The 20,305-nt window shown below is 37.0% G+C and overlaps 2 protein-coding genes across 2 annotated transcripts; both read left to right on the top strand.

Annotated features, from left to right (window-relative positions):
- Nucleotides 1–1,317: 1,317 nt before the first annotated feature.
- On the top strand, nucleotides 1,318–7,444 carry LOC306852748 (pre-mRNA splicing regulator USH1G-like; the record flags this gene model as incomplete). Its single annotated transcript, XM_079389813.1, has 4 exons — nucleotides 1,318–1,481; nucleotides 4,567–5,017; nucleotides 5,621–6,190; nucleotides 7,160–7,444. 4 exons carry the CDS (start codon nucleotides 1,318–1,320, stop codon nucleotides 7,442–7,444), a joined length of 1,470 nt encoding a protein of 489 aa, XP_079245939.1.
- Nucleotides 7,445–9,778: 2,334 nt separating this feature from the next.
- Nucleotides 9,779–19,488, top strand: LOC306852312 (fatty acid desaturase 6-like). The gene is made up of 6 exons (XM_079389030.1): nucleotides 9,779–10,079; nucleotides 14,132–14,298; nucleotides 15,753–15,933; nucleotides 16,261–16,445; nucleotides 18,001–18,180; nucleotides 19,209–19,488. The coding sequence occupies exons 1-6, from the start codon at nucleotides 9,860–9,862 to the stop codon at nucleotides 19,356–19,358; spliced, it is 1,083 nt and encodes a 360-aa protein (XP_079245156.1). The 5' UTR covers nucleotides 9,779–9,859; the 3' UTR covers nucleotides 19,359–19,488.
- The last annotated feature ends 817 nt before the right edge of the window (nucleotides 19,489–20,305 follow it).

The following is a 20,305-nucleotide window of genomic DNA, read 5'->3' on the forward strand; positions in this document are numbered from 1 at the left end:
GTGTAATTCAGTGAAATCTAATAAATGAGTATATATATATGTATGAATGAATTTAAACTGCTCAGTGAAATACTTATTTCTGATTCATTATGCTTCATTCCAAATCCATGAGGATGGACACATGACCCTCAGGTCTCTGACCCCGTGAGCAGTGAGAGGAGTGTGTTTATATTGTTTTTTTGGAGTTTTTTTACTGAAATAGTGCTCTGTGATGAGGGGTGTGAATGAACTCTGTATATAAACTGATGCAAAAACTTCATCCTATAAAAGCTGGAAATGCTGCATGTATAGAAATACTATAAAAACTCTCGAAAACTCTACTTTTTTTGTATGAAAAACAATGACAAAATATGTCAGAAACCTGTTAAAATCAACATGAAATGCTGCATAATCTCTGAATAGGCAATATTTTGTCTCTGAATAAAACAGGATATTTAATTAGGAAAATGCAGGATGAGATTTCATTTAATGCATCATATATTGATTGAATGATGAAAAGTGTTTCTAGCTATGCTTGCGATTAGAAGAGAGGACATGGAGAAATAAGTGATTTACAATGTCATCCTCAAATTATAACATTTTGATTGAAGTTAATGAAATTAAAATAACATGCACTTTCAATAGACTTTTAATAGTCTTAGACGTGAGAATGACAAGTCCAGGCTTTCAATGGTACTTCGACTAACAGCAAGACTGCACATTTGATCAGATCTGCTAGGACGAGGTGATGCTGGGGTCACAGCAGGGTTTGGCTCTGTTTACACTGCATTAGTTTAATGTTTGTTGTGTATTAAGTTTCTCAGCTGCAGGGAGGAGAATGTATGATGCCTCAAAGGAGAATAATAGAAGTTTAAAGGCTGGGTGGATATAAAATAGACAATATTTACATATATATATATCTTTATGGAATAAATACAGGAGGTATCTATTTTCAACACTGTAACATTATAACTAGCCTACTTACAGTGTTTATTTTGTTTGTTTTTATCTAAATATAATTACCATTCGCGTCAAATCATTAGGTCATATCCTGCATCAATATTTATCATTCTGGTAATGTACTTGTAACAGAGTGTGATTTTACCTGGATGTGTCACTGAGTTCTCACATGTCAGGTGTGCGCTGACCGGAAGTGGGCGTGGCCATTCAGGACTCCTCCCATAGCAACCGCTCGAGCTTGCCAGCAGTCCCTCGAGTGGAGACGCCAGAAACGCACGTGAAATCTCGCCGACACAACACACGCCAAATGAGCGTCCGTGAGCCGGGATAGAGGGGTCAGTCGCCGCCGCGATGGAGATATATCCATCCATTGCCACCATGAACGACAAATACCACCGGGCGGCTCGAGACGGTCACCTGCACCTGCTGAAAGACGCGACGCGCAAAGATCTGAACGCGCCGGATGAGGATGGGATGACGCCGACACTCTGGGCCGCGCACCACGGCAACCTGGATGCGCTCAGACTGCTGGTGGCACGAGGGTGAGTGATGCGTCAGTTATTCATGTGGAATATATATATATATATATATATATATATATAAAAATCTGGAATCTTTGAGGGTGCAAAAAAAATCTAAATATTGAGAAAACCACCTTTAAAGTTGTGACAATTTTTAGCAATGCATATTACTAATCAAAAATTGTGATGCATTTACACTAGGAAATTTACTAAATATCTTCCTGGAACATGATGATTTTTGTCATAAAAGAAAAATGGATAATTTTGACCCATACAATGTATTGCTGGCTATTGCTACAAATATACCCCAGCGATTTAAAGCTGCTTTTGTGCTCCAGGGTCACATATTTGCTGACCTATGACATATTTGCTCAAGTCTAATTCCAGAAGACTGTTGAGATTGAGATTCTAGCCATGTTCTTTTCAAAAATATGTAGTATAGTAACATCTGTAAAGCTTGTGTTGGGTCAGACTGACTCCACCAAAACACATTGTGTAAATGTACAGTAATTATTTTGCTGACCATCTGAAAATCTTAGCATAAGAAAATTTCTTTCAATCATTAATTGTTAATGCCCGGGGGGTCTCTGAGATCTTCAACATTGCAGTATCTTTCAGAGAAGATTTGTGATATGTATATTGCACACTGATATGTACTTATTTATTCCATCAGTCTGTAAAACACCTTTTCTATTTGGTTGTACTTGAAGCATGTCATTCTAAGAGTTTATACATTTTTTAAATAATTAATATGATAACCAGACCTGAGAGCGTTGTATATGTTTTGGCATATGCAGTTTCATTAACAGGATGAGATAATTTAGCCCTCCACCCAGCCGCTCTAATTGATGGATATCTATTATTTGCATATTTACTGTCCTAGGTTAATTAAAATAAAGGTCACCCGAGAGAACAATGCAATTTACTCTTGAGTGTCACTACTGTTATTACTGCTTAAAAGTACTAGGTCTATATTCAATTATAAATTATGAGCTCTTCATGCAGAAGAGTTGCAGATAAAAGCATGCTGTAATAATCTGTTATGTCACAGATATCTCACGCAATCTAGCTGGTAACCAGATATGAAAATTTTCTTTTTTTTTTGCACACTCACGTTGTTCCAAAATCATATGCTGTTGTTTTGATTTTACATATAGAACAGGTTGCATCAAGATTCTTCTGTGTTCCATTGAAAATATCATCTTGTGGGTTTGAAACATGATGGAAAGTGAATAACGGCACAGTTTTCTATTCATTTTTAGAACTGGCTTTAGGAGAGAGCAGTAGTGTTGTACTGTTTGTCAAGTCATTAGGTAATTAGATCTAAATAACCTGGCTCTTATCTCATGACCAGGTTAATAACAGACGCTAAATGTTCTGCTCTGTGAACACCCTCGCTGTTCTCTAATTAGTGTTCTGCATCAGTCCCTCCAGATCTCTGAACCAAATCTGTTACTGAAAACACGTTCACACAGAGAGATGACTGCGGTTTGAGCCATAATAACTCAGCATTTCACAAAGTGTGGGTTTAGGACAGAAGATCACTTTGATTTGTACAGTCTGAGCATTTATGTCATGATTGATCCCATGAATGTTTTTGCCTTTCCATATATTTTCACATCATCCTATGGAACTGATTTGTACTTTGGTAAATCATGTTTAACTTAACACATTTTACTTTTTTCCATCCTATTTCTGAGTAAAACAAAGCATTCAGCAAGAACAATGTATGGCAGGTGCTTGACTTTATCCATCAGGAGTTGATTATGAAAAATGTGTATTAGATTAATGGAGTCAGGCACCAACCAAAAATGAAAATTATTCAGTAGAAAGTTGTTTTTTCATTTTTTTCATTTTGAGTAATACACTTTTTTTTTTTAATAGCTGAGAGCAAAATGATTTGGCTTTTCCACTACTAGGAACATTATCAGTAATGGGATTGACAACACAGACTTTGCATCACAAATTTATGCATTATGGCCCCAATATGTCTAGAGTACAGATTCTAAACGCTGTGCTACATTTCCAACAAGCAGTAAGTTTTAATGCTCAGAGTCTTTAAAGACAGTTCAGGGCTGCATGCACGTTCATGGAGAGGAATTTTACACATGGGCAGACAGAGAGAAAGATGTTAATGTTCACAGCTAAAGGTCAACATAATGAATTATGGCTATTCCTCTTCCGTCTGCCTGTTTCCTTGGCTGTTGGCATTTTGCTAACTTGAATGTCAGCACCATTATACACCTCAGGCTTTCACGTTTTGCTTTCTGTAGTATTTTAATCTTGTTACCCCGCATGGTCCCATAAAACCTCACATCGTTTCTGCTGGTCTGTGCTAATGGGTGGTTGCCATTTATACCTCAGCAACTGCAGAGTATATATACAGCATGTTTTAAATGCATTTGTCTTTGTTGCGCTTCAGTTTGTTGACAGGACATTGCAAGCATACATGATCTTGACACCATGATTGCTGGTTAACATGCTCTCCATGTGATACTAACATGCATTAAACTGGGTTTTTGTACTAAATTATCAATATTGTACCTAAGGAATGAAGCACAAACAGAATGAATTGTAAAGTACGGTAATGAATACTGCAGGTCTCTTTCAATGCAGATGATGAATGCATTACATGGTGCACAGTTTTTAATGACTTGGAGAGGTGAGCCACAAAGGCAGTGTGCATAGTGTGGGTGTGTGTACATGTGTGTTACAGTGAGTAAGTGGAGCTCCAAAGCATCATGTTACGTATTCAGATCAACACCTTGCCACACAACAGAACATAAACGCATGCACTCATGCACCGACACACACACATGTATTCAGACACCCTACACTAAGACTTGATTAGTGTATCGGCTTGGCCAATTAATATTTATCAGACAATATTTGGCCATTTTGAGAGCATCGGCAAATAACCACTTTGCATAAATATTTTGTAAACCTCTCATTATTAATTTGTCTTATATATTGGCCATCAGCCACCCTCCTCACAGTTATCAGTCACTGACAAACCCATATCCATCAACCACTAATTTTGACCATGTAACGATGTAAACTATACAATTAGATGTAACCGATCTGCTGTTGTTTTGTTGGTCCACAGAGGAGATCCAGATAAATGTGATATTTGGGGAAACACTCCTCTTCACCTGGCAGCAGCTAATGGCCATCTCAACTGTCTGTCCTTTCTGGTGTCTTTTGGCGCCAATGTGTGGTGCTTGGACAATGACTACCACACGCCACTGGACATGGCAGCCTCTAGGAGCCACATGGACTGTGTGCGATATCTGGACTCTATCGCCGCCAAGCAGATCACCATCAACCCCAAACTGGTGAGCAAATTGAAGGACCGTGCCTTCCGTAACGCAGAGAAGCGCATTAAGAACTGTGAAAAGCTTCAGCGCAAGCATCACGAACGCATGGAGAAGCGTTTCTTGAGAGAGAGTGCTGCAATGGACACGTCGGATACGATGAGTTACAGCAGTTTCAGCAGCACCCTGAGTCGAAGGATCCCTCAGTTCAACACCCTCGACTCCAACATGACATACTCACAGGTACTGTGCCTGAACAACACGTGGGTCCTAAAAAGGCATAGAACTGGTAAAATATAGACAAGCAAGAGTGTAGCATGTTACCAATAAGACTGTAGCCTGGCTCACAGTCTGCATTTTCAATTTATCCCAAAGGTGTTTGTTGAGGTTCGAGGCAGGTGGTTTTCTTTATTGACCTTTGTGCACATGGGCATCATCATGGTGCAATGGAAAATTGTCCTATCTTAGTAAAAATGATTGCCTATAGTGATTGCATGACTTGACCTTATGCTCTTTAGTAAAAGGTGTAATTTAGAAGAGGGTGTCCATATACTTGAACTCTGTTAAACACATGGCAGTAGATTGTAGCAGTTGCTGGTTCATTCCCCACATGATTTATCACAATTATTCTCTTCTGCAAAGCCTGGGATATTGCTTTAGATAAAGCATTTACTAAATGAAGACTTGCTTCTTTATTAGAGTAGCGTAATGCGTCTGTGGACATCAGTGCATGCTAGTTCACTAAAAGTAGTCAGTCTTCAAATAGGGTGCCTAAACATGTGGCAAAGTTTATATACAGTGTGAAGTAGTACAAAGAATATGACCATTATAAACTTCTCTTTACAGGCAACGCTTCAGTCCACAACAAGAGGCCGGACCAAGATTCAGCGACGTCTTGAGAAGAAAAAGCAAGACGACGGAACGTTCAAGATTTCCGAAGACGGGCGAAGGAGCGTTCGCTCGCTCTCTGGTCTTCAGCTGGGCAATGACGTCATGTTCTTGAAGCAGGGAACATATGTCGACCGACGCCAGCAGTCCAGCCCTCGGCTCAACATCCGCAACATGTTTTCTGGTAAACAGGACATAAGGCCAGACGATGATGATGATGAGGTAGACACTGTTTCACGGGCACTTAGTGATCCGGGTCTGTATGATGCTGCATACTCAGAAATAAGTACAGACTCGGGTAGGGACTCCTTGTTCAACCGCCCAGGACTCGGTACTATGGTATTCCGTCGGAATTATGTGACTGATGGGGTGCTCAGAATGGGACGGAATGAGGGGAGTGTGGCGGGGAGTGAACCAGTGGGACGGGTCCCAAATGTCCGCTTACGGGGGAGATTGCCACTCCGATCACCTAGTCTTGATGAAGTCAGCATTGGCAGTTCATTGAGTCTCCAAGAGAAGAACTTGCAGGTACAAACAAGAATCACCAGATACCAGACAAATTCCACTTGTTTCATTAAGTGGCATCTTCATCTGATTAGTTCTAAGTTAATGCTCCTGGAGGGCTACCTTCTTAAGGTCTTTAGTTCTAACCCTGCACCCTGACTCTTGTTTTCAAGTAATGCAGAAGACCTTGATTAGCCCATTCAGGTGTGTTTGATTCAGGTTGGGACTACACTCTCTAGGATGGCCCTCCAGGAAAAGGGTTGGCTACCCCTGAACTAGATTCTTACTATTGGCAGTCTTGAACTTGCAGCACATAAAGGATAGGCAACTCTGGTCCCGGAGAATCACTGTCCTGCTGAGTTTAGCCTCATCCCCAATCTAACCAAAAAAGTCTTCAGGATTACTAGAACTAGAAGAGGCAGGTGTGTTTGATTTGGAATAGAGCTGAACTCTGCAGAGCAAATGTGGTTCTCCAGGACTGTGGTTTCCTATCCCTTCACTACACTGCTTTACATTTAAATGGCTGGTTGGCATTCACTTGTGCATTTTGCAGCGCGCTTTCAGAGTTTCTCTGAAACCCTCCACATTCCCCATATCCACCTGTACAGATCTGCTACGGGATATTTTATATGCTATTTGTGCATCAGCAGTATGTCTTATATATTCACAGCACCGTATCGCTATAAACATTGGCAGTAGCAAGTTCCTGTACTTGCTTGCAGCATCAGCAATCTACAACTACTGCAATAACCAACAGCAGCAGCAGCAGCAGCAGTGTAGCAGATCTATTCTGCCAAGACCAAATACATTAACATTGTCATGTCCGTTACCATGCTAAAGTCTTCTGAGAGTTGTCATGATAGAAATGTGCTAATCTGAATCAGTCAGTGTCAATCTGTTGATCTAATCAGTTTAAGAAGACACTGCATCTACATCTGGAAGAGGGCTTTATGATAATTATGATGATTGTTCTTATGTGGCGGCATACTGTAGGATTTGCCATGGGAGGAAGGAGACCTGGGTTTGGAGGAGGAGGATGACGAGCTTCAGCCATCTTCGGGTCCTTTAGAAGTGTTCCTGGCATCTCAGGGACTGAGTGACTTCCTCTCCATCTTCCATCGAGAGCAGATGGACCTGGATGCATTGCTGTTGTGCTCTGAGCAGGACCTCATTAGCATCCACATCCCACTCGGACCTCGTAAAAAACTACTTGATGCATGCAGCAGACGCAACAATGTTCTGGACGAAGTTGATGGCATGCAGGACACTATGCTGTAGTGTGTGTATGTCTGTTATTGACTATTGTTACAAAATCTAGTGTATTTTCTTGTTGCCTGCATAAGCAATTGTTTTTAAATAGCATCCTAGTTGAACTCGTAAGTGTCTATGTAGGCTGCAACTCAACACGGCACAAAAATGCATTTCTCCTCTGTATTAGACAAGACTTCCAGTATTTCTCACCTTGACTACCATCTTGGATGTATTTGTTTACTTTGAGCTTGTCGCATTCTAAGATTGCATTCTCTGTGAAGATTTGGCCAAAACAATGTATTTGCTACAAGATAATTATGCTGCCTCCTGTTTAAAGCCACTTAGCCACTTCTACAAAGCCTGAATTGACCTGGTTAACTAAATGTGCATCCCCAGTCTAAAGGCACGTTCACATTATCAAAATTTCAGCTACATTTGATAAGCTATGTTTTTGTTATTTCAAAGAGAAAAAATGTATTTGGCTTTGTGTTTTTTAAGCAAATTATGGTAACACTGTATTAGGGAACACTATTCACTCGTTTTTACACTATTCAGTTAGTTGCTTATTAGCATGCATATTCTTAGCATATTGGCTGTTTTAGTACATTCAAAGCACATACTAATGCATGACCATATTCTAAATCCCTTCACCCTACCCAATACCTAAACATAACTATTACAACAACAACTACCTTACTATCAATAATAAGCAGCAAATTAGGAGGGAAAACACTTAATTAATAGTGAATATATTCCCTAATCTACCATACAGTAACTTGCTTTGCCTGTGGAATGACTTTGCTTTTCTGCTGCAGGTGATTGTATAATATTAATCAGCCAAATAGCTTAATTAAACGCTCATTAATGTTGACTCCACTCTGGAATGCAACACTCTGTCTGATCAATACCAGATTGACAAAATCAAGTCCCAAGAATCATTTAGATCAAAAAGTCTGTAACATCATTCAGGTCAGATGTGTCCAAACTTGGCTCATCGCTTACTGTATGTGCAAGCATTGTCTAATTTTTGTGTTTAGTTGTACATATGGACAGCATCAATGTCCAGCCAAAAGACATTTCAGTTATATATAAAGTTATGTAGGTGATTTAGAGTTTTCATCTTTTGAATTCTGATGATTATAATGCTTGTATGCTGTACTAACTGACTGCAGCTGAGAGGTGGCTGGAGTTTGGGTGTGTGCAATACCTTCATAGGCCACCTGATGTTTGTACAGTTTTATTGATGTACGGTTCTGTGTATGTTATTGATCGACTGGAGTCAAAGCTTCTCGCTCAGTGGGTGAGATGTTTGTTCTGGAGCCGTGTTCCTCTGCTGTCTGCTCATTTATGTGTGTGTGCGGCAGGATTTAGAGGCTGACATGCTGAAAGCTGATAACTCTTGTTACTTTATCTGTCTATCCATCCATCCATCACCCTCCATCTCCACACAATTCAGCTCCACACGGCTTCTTACATGTACAGACATGTATGCGTGTTCAGTTTGGATACAAGTTTATTTGCTTCTGTATCTTTTACTGTCTCTTAGCTCAGATTGGTTCTCGTCCATTCTCAAATTTCTAAGTAAATGTTTTGTAAACCATTGCGTAAGTCATTGTCAAACAGAGAAATGTATATCATTTTCAATGTAGAAACTAAAACGTTTATGTAAATTTTAGAAAAATATTTTAAATACAAACTTTTCTGTGTAAATCATTCATAAATACACTCCTAATTATTCATAAGAAATTTGTTCTGCTTATGTTACTTTTGTTTTGTATTATGTTTCATGAAGCACAGGGTTTTTGTGCTCCATTCTGTGCTCTTTCCGCATGAATCTCTATATATTGTCTTTACATTTTACGAATGTCCCTGACAATGTCAGGTAATATTTTCATACCCTAAAATCAAAAGAAAAAAAACTATTAGATTTTTTTTTTTTTATTTATATTTACTTTTGATTTGAGGGTAAAATATGACCCAAGACTAATTTTCAGGGTAGCCAAATGCCAATGTTTTCAGTGACAAATTGTGGATAGTTGTTTTAAAATGTTGATTTAATAAACAAATCATTATTACTGAGCAGTATTTGATGTTTATATTTATTTTAAATAGTCTACATTCTGTGTATTGTATAAAATTGGTAATGTCCTTCCTGCCTTTTTTTTTTTGCTGCAACTTTTCTTTTGTTTTCTGCCAAGTATAGATTAAAAGATAGAGACTGAATACGTGTGTGTGTGTGTGTGTGTGTTCTTCTTGTGATAGGAGATGACGCAGGACTCTTGCAACACTGAGGACACTCCTGCCAAAAGCATCACCGTGGGAACGAGAAAGACACTGTGTGTGAGAGAGAGATCCGTTTCTAGCGCAGTCAGCACTAAAGTCCCTCACTGCCCAGGACGGAGAGTGTGTGTGATCCATGCGTCTCTGAGCCCCAGCGCTAGCATGCAGAGCAATCCAGAGAAGAGGGGAGACACTGCGTCCCGGGATGGCGAAGGACACCGGGACGGAGCGCAGGGAAAGCCTCCGGAGGACGCGGCGCGGGAGACGCTGATGATGGAGCTGACGCGCCTGGTGCAGAAGAGTTTGAGAGAGAGCAGCTGGTGGGAGAGGAGAGGAATAGACTGCAGCATCCTCACCGCAGCCTTCATCAGTTTACCGGCAGGTGCACACACTTTCACCTCTTTTCATTATAGACTGTTTAGACACCCAGACTCTTTGGGAGAGTCTCCAAACTAACAAAAGTTACTCAAAATAACTTTTTTCGAGTCTATATAACGTCCGTGAAAATTAGACACATTTCCACTTTAAATTCTCATTACTGTAATGCAAAAAATCCATTATTGTGATGTGGGAACAATGATGTATTATTTAAAAATAGTATATATCTTTCTTTACTGATTTCATTAGAATTTTTAAGAGAAATTGCAAAACATTCAAAAGTAAAATATATTAGTGAGAATTTTACTGAATGACAATGTCATAATTCCATAATGCATATATCATGCATGCATATATATATGTATGGAAAGGCATGCAGGCTTTGTTTTCTTTATGCAAAATATAATTACCTTTTTCTTATCTTTTTTTAGATTCACCCATTCATATCTGAAAAGAAACTTTCCTTTGAAAGAGTTTTCACTCTTAATTTGCAGAAATTTAAAACAATGAAGCACAATTGTCGTTTGCTTATTAGTATGGTTGAACTGGATCATCAAAGGTCAGCATCAAAGACATTGATTAATATGGGATTAGATACATGCGTGTTATTTAACATTTAATTATTGCAGGTTTGCGTCATATTCTGAGTTTGCATTTCACTGTTTTAATTCATTTTGATAAATACTAAAATCTGTTTTTTGCGAGTGGGATGAATAAATGCACATTCACACTTAGTATAGTACTACATTAAAAGCATGTTCTCACAGCGCACTGTCAGTCAATAAATGGGAAAAAAGTAATTGCCTTTTTTTTTTTTACAGCACTTCAAGTTAAGCCATTCCAAGAAAAGAAAAAGTCCAATATTTTTTTATATGGGTCTATCATAATGTGTGCGGTAGAGAGTTAATAGGGAGTGTTTTGGATCGTGTGCATTAAAAACTAATTGTTAACTGGTTTAGTCATGCAGGGGTGTGACTGTGTGGCAGTTGGTTATTGGGTTAAACTTCCCTTTAACACTGACATAGACGACAGCAAAACTTCAGTTTCATGCCAAACGCTCTTTGACTTTCAATCCAAACAACTCGGCTTCTTTAGTAAGCTTTTCAGCTTTTAGACTTAGGCGACAGTTAGAGATAGTTCAGGTAAAAAGGAAAATTCTGTCTGCATTTACTCACTTGTTCCAGACCTGTAAGAATCTTCTGCTGAATACCAAACAGTTGCTGGTCCCCATTGACTTCCACAGTAAGGAAAAAGAGGGGCAGAAACTGTTTGCTTACCATCATTCTTCAAAATATCTTCCTTTACCGTTCGGCAGAAGAAAGAAACTCGTACAGGTTTGTAACGAGTGAGTAAATAATGACAGGATTTTCACTTTTGGGTGAACTATCCCTTTAATATCCAAATTACTAAGGCCCTCCTGTGCTGGTGGTTGTCGTGGCGACAGGTTCGATCTGGGTGCTTCCCTCCCATTGGGCAGATCCAGTTTCCTGCAGCAGTCGAGCCACTGACTCGTCTTTCAGGGAGAAACCAACAGCGATGGGGGTCAAAACTACTAAATTATGAGAAAACCAATCATTTAATACTGTATTATACTAGCCAAAACAACAGGACATTGCATCATTTAATTACCAGCATCGTATTTTTTAAATTTAGTAGCAGTCTTTGGATTTTGGCAAAGCAAATATTAAATGTCACCAAAAAAATTTTTTTTACAAAATACAAATACAAACCATGAATAATTAACTGGAATATACTAAGAATCTTTAATTTTTCTCCCCAAATCCTCATGTCTCTTTCCAGATTTGTCTTCACACGGATGCTGTAAAATGTCATTGTAACAAAATATAGACGTATTACTATAATGATAATGTACACAATATTGCTGCAGATAGAAGGAGGCTCTTCAGGATCATTTATGGGACAGTGCCTATAGAAAGTCTTCATACCCTTCATTTTTTATGTTGCGTTATGTTAAACTGCTTTAAATTACTTTTTTATCCATATATTTTATCTACACCCCACTCACCATAATGATAAAGCAAAAACCGGATTTATCACAACTTTGCAAATTTGTTAAAAAGGAAACACTGATAAAATGACGTTGACCAAGTCTTCATATCCTTTGCTTTGACGCTTGAAATTTAGATCAGGAGCATTCCGGTTTCACTGGATCGTCTTTGAGATGTTTCTATACTCTGACTGGAGTTAACCAGTGGCACATTCAGTTGATTGGACATGATTTGGAAAGGCACACACACCTGTCTATATAAAGTTTAACAGCTGAAATGGATGTCAGAGCAAAAACTAAGACATTAGGTCAAAGGAATGGCCTGCAGAGCTGAGAGGCAGGATTGTGTTGAGGCAGATCTGGGGAAGACTGCAAAAAGGAGAAGGGTCTTGGTTAGAGAGGTGATCAAGACACTGATGGTCACTCTGATTGAGCTCCATGATCTTATATGGAGATTGGAGAAACTTACAGAAGGACAAACATCACTGCGACACGCCACCAATCTGGGCTTGATGGCAAAGTGACCAAACTCAAGCTTCTCCTCAGTAAAGATACATGAAACCCTGATTGGAATTTACAAAAATACACCAAAATAACTCTCAGAATATGAAAAAAAAGATTCTCTGGTCTGATGAACCTCAATTCCTTATTCATGTCTGAGGGAAACCAAGCGCTGCTTATCACCTGCATAATACCATCCCAACGGTGAAGCATGGTGGCGGCAGCATCATGCAGTGGGGGTGTTTTTCAGCGGCAGGGACTGGGGAAGTGATCAGAGAAGACAGAAAGCTGAATGCAGCTAAATACAGACATATCCTTAATGAAAACCTGATTCAGAACCTCAGACTGGGCTGAAAGTGCACCTTCCAACATGACAATCATCCTAAGCACAATGCAGGAGTGGCTTAGGGACGACTCTATGAACGCCTCGAGTGGCCCAGCTACAGCTGGGACTTGGAACCAATCAGACATCTTTGGAGAAACCTATAAATGACTGTCCACCGATGGTCCCCAGCCAACCTGACAGAGCTTCGGATGATCTAAAGAGAAGAATCGCAAAAAAAACAAATACAGATGTGCAAAGCTTGTTGCATCATACCCAAAAAGACCTGAGGCTGTAATCGTTGTCAAACTAAGTTTTGAGTTAAGGGTATGAAGACTCGTGCAATGTCATATTTTTTCAGTGTTTCATTTTTAATAAATTTGCAAAGTTGTGATAAATCCGTTTTTTGCTTTGTCATTATGCTGAGTGGGGTATGTAGATTTATGTGGAAAAAAAGTCATTTAAAGCAATTTAACATAACGCAACGTAACAAAATGTGAAAAAATGAAGGGGTATGAAGACTTTCTATACGCACTGTATGTTGAAAGTAATTTGTTTGAATTTCCTTTTCATGATCGATGGTTAAAGGGTGAGTAATATAATGTCACCTCATGGTACCCAGTTTAAGAAAATGCTTATTATTGCGCTCATAGAGCAAACCTTTTGCTGATTGTTTACAGTGTAAAGGGAAGTTACTCCCAGATTTGCGCAAGGCATCATGGGGCCTAGGAAGAAGGTAGATAGGAATGCATATTACGTGTTTGCATAATGTTTCTTTACAAAGTGACATCGCCATCTACTGGCCTGGCATGCTTAATATACCGTTTTTAGTTGTTTGTTTTGACAATGTTGTTAAAAAACTTTTACGTTTTTATTCCAATCATTATGCAAATGCACCCTTAATCTAAAATATTACTAGTGCATGTTTTACATGAAAAAACTTCAGGCTGTTTTACTTATTACTCGCTATTTATTTGTAACTCATTGTGAAATTTACTTAGAAATTTACTAGAAACTTCAGAGTGAAAATTGTTTCTACTTCAGCGTTTTCTCAACTCATTTCTAATTTCCTGTTAATAGTTATATAATGCAAGCATTTTGTGTCAAAGCTTTGATTACGGAGCATAAATGTCTTCTAGATGTCCCTGCCATCCTGTTTGTGCTCATATCTTTGTCATGAGTCGAGCTCCGCACTGCTACAGTGATGTTGTTCTTGTGTCTGCAGGCTTCCTGTTGTTGGGTTCGTCTCAGCCGCTGTATTTCCTGTCAGGTGTGCTGATAATGGGCGTGGCTCACGCTGTCATCACCGTTAAAGGGACACACCTGGCCAGTCACGGCGCGCTCAGCGAGTCTCCGGCCTGGGCCGACTTCTGGGCTGTCTTCTTCATCGAAGTGAGATTTGGTGCCGATGTGAAATTATTAAACATTGTTAATATAGGGAAATCTATCGTTACAACGTAGTAAAATTATATGGAAAAGCACCAAAAGTACCATGGTTTTCCATTTTCACCTTAATTCCATGTGTTTTGGGGTCATCAGGACTCTCTGTACTGATGTTTAAGTGAAGTGTGTTTCACATGCAGCTAATTCTCTGCAACATGAAAATGTAAAAGTATGGAAAGAATTAGCTGATTAATTCCTCATGAATTAACTTTATGGATTAAGAGGATTTAGATTAATTTACAGTTTCCATCCTCTCAAGAATGTAAAAGAGTTATAACACTGATCATATTCCATAGCAACAGGATGTATTCCATGGCAACAGTATGCAATTTTCATTGCAATCTATCAGATTTCAGAATCAAATGTTCTTAATATTTGTCCACTTTCCCTTTTCCTTTAATGAAAGCAACACTGGAGCTACAGAATAATTTGAGACATTCCAAAATGCATCTTGAGCTTCATTGGAACCAAGAACATCTGACCTATGTTTAGTTAAAAATTTTCAATTAAATATTTACTAAATATTTTAATGTTTACTAATGATTAGAATATTATAATGTTTACTACATTTACGATTTAAAATGTTAAATGTTTAGTATTTTAAGTAAATATTTAAAAATTACTTATTGGCATTTAATGATTTTAATGTAACTATTACAGTAAAATATTTACTAATTAAATTATTTAATTAGCTTATTTAATTAAAATAGAAAAGTAAAGTATTCAGTAATTTAAAATATTGAATTTATTATTTTAATTAAATTTAATTATTAAATTGCAACTTAAATCATTAAATAAATTAAAATGCCACTTAATATTTAATAATGAAGTAACTGAAAAGGAAAATTATGAAGTAACTTTTGTCAAAGAAGATTATTAAAAAAAGAAAATTATAAGCTAATGGATAAAGATAATACGCCAAACAAATATGTGTGTGTGTATGTATATATATATATATATATATATATATATGTATATATGTGTGTGTGTGTGTGTATATATATATATATATATATATATATATATATATATATATATATATATATATATATATATATATATATATATATATATATATATAAAATGTAATGTAAGTGAATAATGTAACAATTTATTATAATGTTACAATTTAAATATTTAATAATCAAAATATTTAATGCAAATTAGTGTTTTAATTTCATATTTAAATTAAATGATTAAATCATCACATTAAATTAAAATCTTGCATGATTTGAGATGCTCCAAAAAGCATCTTGAGCTTGGTCATTTGGCCATCTGTACAAAGAGTCACTTACTTACATTTGGTAGGTCACCCAGAAATGGTGCACAATTCTTCATTGTACTTTCATCTATCATCTTTTCTTTGTTTTCAATGCTTTAAAATCCAAAAACTGGTCTCTCAGGTGTGTGGCTCGTTCTCAGCGCGGGCCGGCGTTCAGGCTCACGTGAAGATGCATCATGCGCACACTAATGTGATCGGTCTGGGAGACTCCAGCACCTGGAAAATCCCCTTCCTGCCTCGATCCGTCTATCTGTTCATTGCACCGCTGGCCGTCCCCATCATCACGCCCATCGTCGCCATCGGTGAGGCCTTTCAGCCCGTACAGACACAGCTTTTCAATGCATCCTCCTAACCAGTTAATATGGGATAAAGCAACAAGAGATAAACTGTATGTGATCATTTTTTGGTGAACTTTTCATTTAAACATCAGAAATGTTCTGAATAGCAGTGATTTTGTTGTTGCACACATTCACTGAGGATATAAATGCTTTTTGCTCAGCACACTACATCAACCGTGTTCATTTAACTCTGAGCTGGTGTACATTTACATGCATTTAAATTTGACCTCTTCTGCGGGTGAGTGTATGTGCTGATGAGAAACCTCCAGCATATTCTGTCATGTGTTTCAGGTCAGCTGAAGGGTCAGTCTCCGCTCCAGATCCTGCGCACCGTCCTGTGTGTGTGTCTGGGCTTTTTTTCTCAGTATTATCTGCTCAGGTGTGTGTCGGCTCTATCATGCAGCTCCGCTCTGCTGGTCATGCTTCTGTGTAGAGCCATATTCTCCCTGCCGTACATACACGTCAACATATTTCAGGTGAGATCAAATGCAACAAGACAGCAAGCTGCATTTTGATATATGACTTTGATATATATTTTTTGGTGGTTCTCCAATATTTTTGATTTGCATGCTTTCTACAGTTGTTTGAGATACAACCAGAGCATCAATTATTTACACCAATTATCCTCAGCAAAATGTAAAAAATAATTATTTGTGCATGCTCAGAAATACCTAATTAAATTATTTACCCTACTTATCTTTGGAAAATATAAAAAATTATAGTTTTTTATGCTATAGTTTTTTTGCATGCTCAGAAAATATATCAATTAAATTATTTATATCACTTCTCTTTAAAAAAATGTATTGTTATAAAACATAGCAAATAAAAAAAATGAAAATATATTTGTTTTTGCATTCAATAATTTGTTTTGCATTTTCAAAAATATTAAATATAAATTATTTACACCACTTTTCTTGAGAAAATATAAAATATAGTGGTTTTTGCATGCTATATTTGTTTTACAGTACATGTTCAGAAAATATATGTTTAATTATTTATACTACCTATCTTCAGAAAATATAAAAAAATATATAGTGGTTTTTGCACGCTCAGAAAATATCTATTAAATTATTTATGCAGTTTTCTTTTTAGAAAATATAAAAATATAGTTATTTTTGCCTGCTTAGTGAATATGAATTATATTATTTACACTTCCTTTCTTCAGAAAATATATATAGCAGTTTATTGCATGCTCAGAAAATGTAAAATATAAGCATTTATACCATATATCTTTAAAAAAAACAGTGTTTTGTATGCTGTAGTTGTATGCTCAGAAAATATAAATGTACACTATCTTCAGAAATTATAGATATATAGTTGTTTTTGCATGCTAGTGGTGTACAGAAATCACACACTTCAGCTATAATCAAAGGTACAGTGGTGATAGTTAATGGATCGCTTGCAACTAGTATCATTCTGGTCTTGAGCTTTATCCAGACAGCACACGACCCACTAAGAACAAAACTCTCAGGCTGTACAGTAACACTTCAGCACTACATTAGTCTCTCTCGGGCTCATAAGAGTAATCATTCAGAGTGTGAACTTTCCAAGCTATTCAGCTGAAGTCTGCATGTCTGTCTTTGTGTGTCTTTCCATCCTTTCCCGCAAGACCCGTTCAATACGGCTTTGTTCTCCTCTCATGATTTTCCCAGGCAGAGCAAAGGGAGAATGTACTTTTGTATTGTGCTGATCCTCTAAGGTATATTTGCTGATTTAAAGCTGAGACCCACAGCGATGTGTGAGATCCTTGTTTAGGAGTGAATGCTGTGCTGCTGGTTCACAGCTGCGGTGTGTTACAGTAGGTGTGTGTGTGAGATAAATGCATGTATGTGCTATTGTCTTGTGCAGTTTTGTCCAGTTCAGGCCCCCTGTCTCTCAGACCACTGAACACATTTCATCCCACTTAAAGATCAAACACACACTCAGCTAAAGGCGCCGTGTTCTTCTCTGTTTCAGCATTTTATTCTTATAATGGAGTTGTAGTTGCAGTTTTCTTTTTTTGAGTTGGTTTCTGTGTCTCTGCTTTCGCAGCACATCGGCCTGCCAATGTTTTCTGCCACTAGCAGGCCCAAACGCATCTACCAGATGACCCACGGAGTCCTGAACCTTCCCCGAAACCCGCTGCTGGACTGGACCTTTGGCCATTCCCTCATCAACTGCCACGTGGAGCACCACCTCTTCCCATTCCTGTCTGACAACATGTGCCTGAAGGTGTGCGTTTATACTGACAGCACAAACACACAAGCCACAACTTTTATGGACATGGAACAAACAGCAGACCCCTCCCCCCCAAAAAATAAATGATTAAATAATGTAAATAATATGATCTAATTTAATCATTTAATCTAACATTTAAGTGAAATTATTAAATGAAATCAGTTTACTTATTGTTTAATTTATTATTTTATATTAAATTGTTATTTTTATTCTAAATGTTTATACTGCATTTTAATTAAATCATTTAATTTATAATATATAATTAATTTAACTTGTTTTAATTGAATTTAAATTATATACGTGTGTGTGTGTATTATTCACATAATTAAAATAATTATTATAAATAAAACATTACAATATTTAATATGGTTTATTAAATTAACAAATAAAGTAAAATTAAAGAAGGAAAAAAACGAATTAATATGATGAACAGGATATAATATGTAAATCATTCAATTGAATGTAATAATTTAATTAATAAATTACCTTAATATTTAAATAAATTAAAATGCAGCCTTAACAAATATAGTATTAATAAAATTCAGAAAAAGTAATAATTTAAATTATAATTTAATTTTATAATTAAACATCAGTCAAACAAGATTAAAACGAAAATGCTCATGGATAAGGATGATATAACAAATAAATATATAAAATCTAATTTACAAAAAGTAATTTATTAAATTAAATTAAATGAAAATGCAGCATGAATAAATTAAGTCATTTTACCAGTAATTAAAACAATACAATTCACAAAAAGGAATAAATTAATTAACTAACATTAGCCAAGATTAATTTTAAAAAGTGATACTAATAGATAAGGATAATATGGCAAATGTTAATGAAAAGTTTATATTTAAATTAAATTAAAATGCAGCATAAACACAATAACAATGCATTCACAAAAATGAATAAACTACAACATTATTCAAACTAGATTTAAAAAGGATAAACTAATCAATAAAGACAATATGCCAAATAAATATTCATAATAGTGAATGTGCATGTGTTTATTGTGTCAGGTGAAGCCGATCGTGTCTCAGTATCTGAAGGAGAAGAAGCTGCCGTATCACGAGGACAGTTACATCTCCCGTCTGAGTCTGTTCTTCCACAAATATCAGGAGCTGATGGTGTTCGCGCCGCCCATCTCTGACCTGGTGGGAGTCCAGTGACATGACGGCCGTCCAAATTTGATATACTTTCAATTGGTGCATTAATTAATTAATTAGAATTAATTTCAACATGAAACTCGGCTCACAACCCATTTTACTTGCAGAACGTGACATATTTATGAAAGAAACAGGGTATCTGACAATAAAATAATGCGAGATGAGACTTGAATGATGGCATCAGCTGGAGAAAAAAGGGCTTTCAGAGATGGATGACAATTTGATGAAGGATTATGAAGCTAAACATTTGTTTGTTTAGAATAATATGCACTGATGAATCGTGAAAAGACCAGGAATATGCAATAAGAAAGTACACTTGACTTTATAACAAGCAATATCATGCAAAGAAAGCCTCTTTTCATTTATGACAGTGCTTCCTATTCGCTTAGCTAAATGACGTTATTGAATGTAAGGATCATTGCCTTATAAAGCACTGCAGTTTTTATCATACACGACCTTTGGGACCCCAGATCAGCTCTCAGCTTCAATATGCAGCTGTATGAAGACTAAAAACATGCATCTGATCTATACAGGACACAGTTTAGCTTTGTTCCAAAGTTTAGTGAGCTGCCTTTGCTCTCTTAAAGGGAAAGTTCACCCTCAAGTTGATCCAAACCTGTATGGATGTCTTTCAGATTTTGAACACAAAAGAATATATTTGCAACTGTTTGGTTACCAACATTTTTCAAAATATTTTCTTTCGTGTTCAGCAGAAGACAGAAACTCATTCAGGTCTGGAACAAGTGGAGAATGAATACATTTTTGGGTGAACTATCCCTTTTAGAGACTATTTTGATAAGCTGCAAATCTGTATGTTAAACACACAGGAGACATACCGAGTCCAATAGAGTTTGCAATGCATTATGGGATCGTCTTCTCAACCAAGGTTACGTGTGATGCTGCTTTTAAAATTTTGGCCAAATGAAGGTATCTTGATGGTAGCATAATTA

The sequence above is a fragment of the Barbus barbus genome, assembly GCF_936440315.1.
Source record: "Barbus barbus genome assembly, chromosome: 32".
NCBI lineage: Eukaryota > Metazoa > Chordata > Actinopteri > Cypriniformes > Cyprinidae > Barbus > Barbus barbus.

Coding starts and splice junctions, on each gene's coding strand:
- LOC306852312 (XM_079389030.1), top strand. CDS start 9,860: ATGCAGAGCAATCCAGAGAAGAGGGGAGACACTGCGTCCCGGGATGGC. Junction 16,446..18,000: donor TACACGTCAACATATTTCAG/GTGAGATCAAAT, acceptor CTGCTTTCGCAG/CACATCGGCCTGCCAATGTT. Junction 18,181..19,208: donor CTGACAACATGTGCCTGAAG/GTGTGCGTTTAT, acceptor TTATTGTGTCAG/GTGAAGCCGATCGTGTCTCA.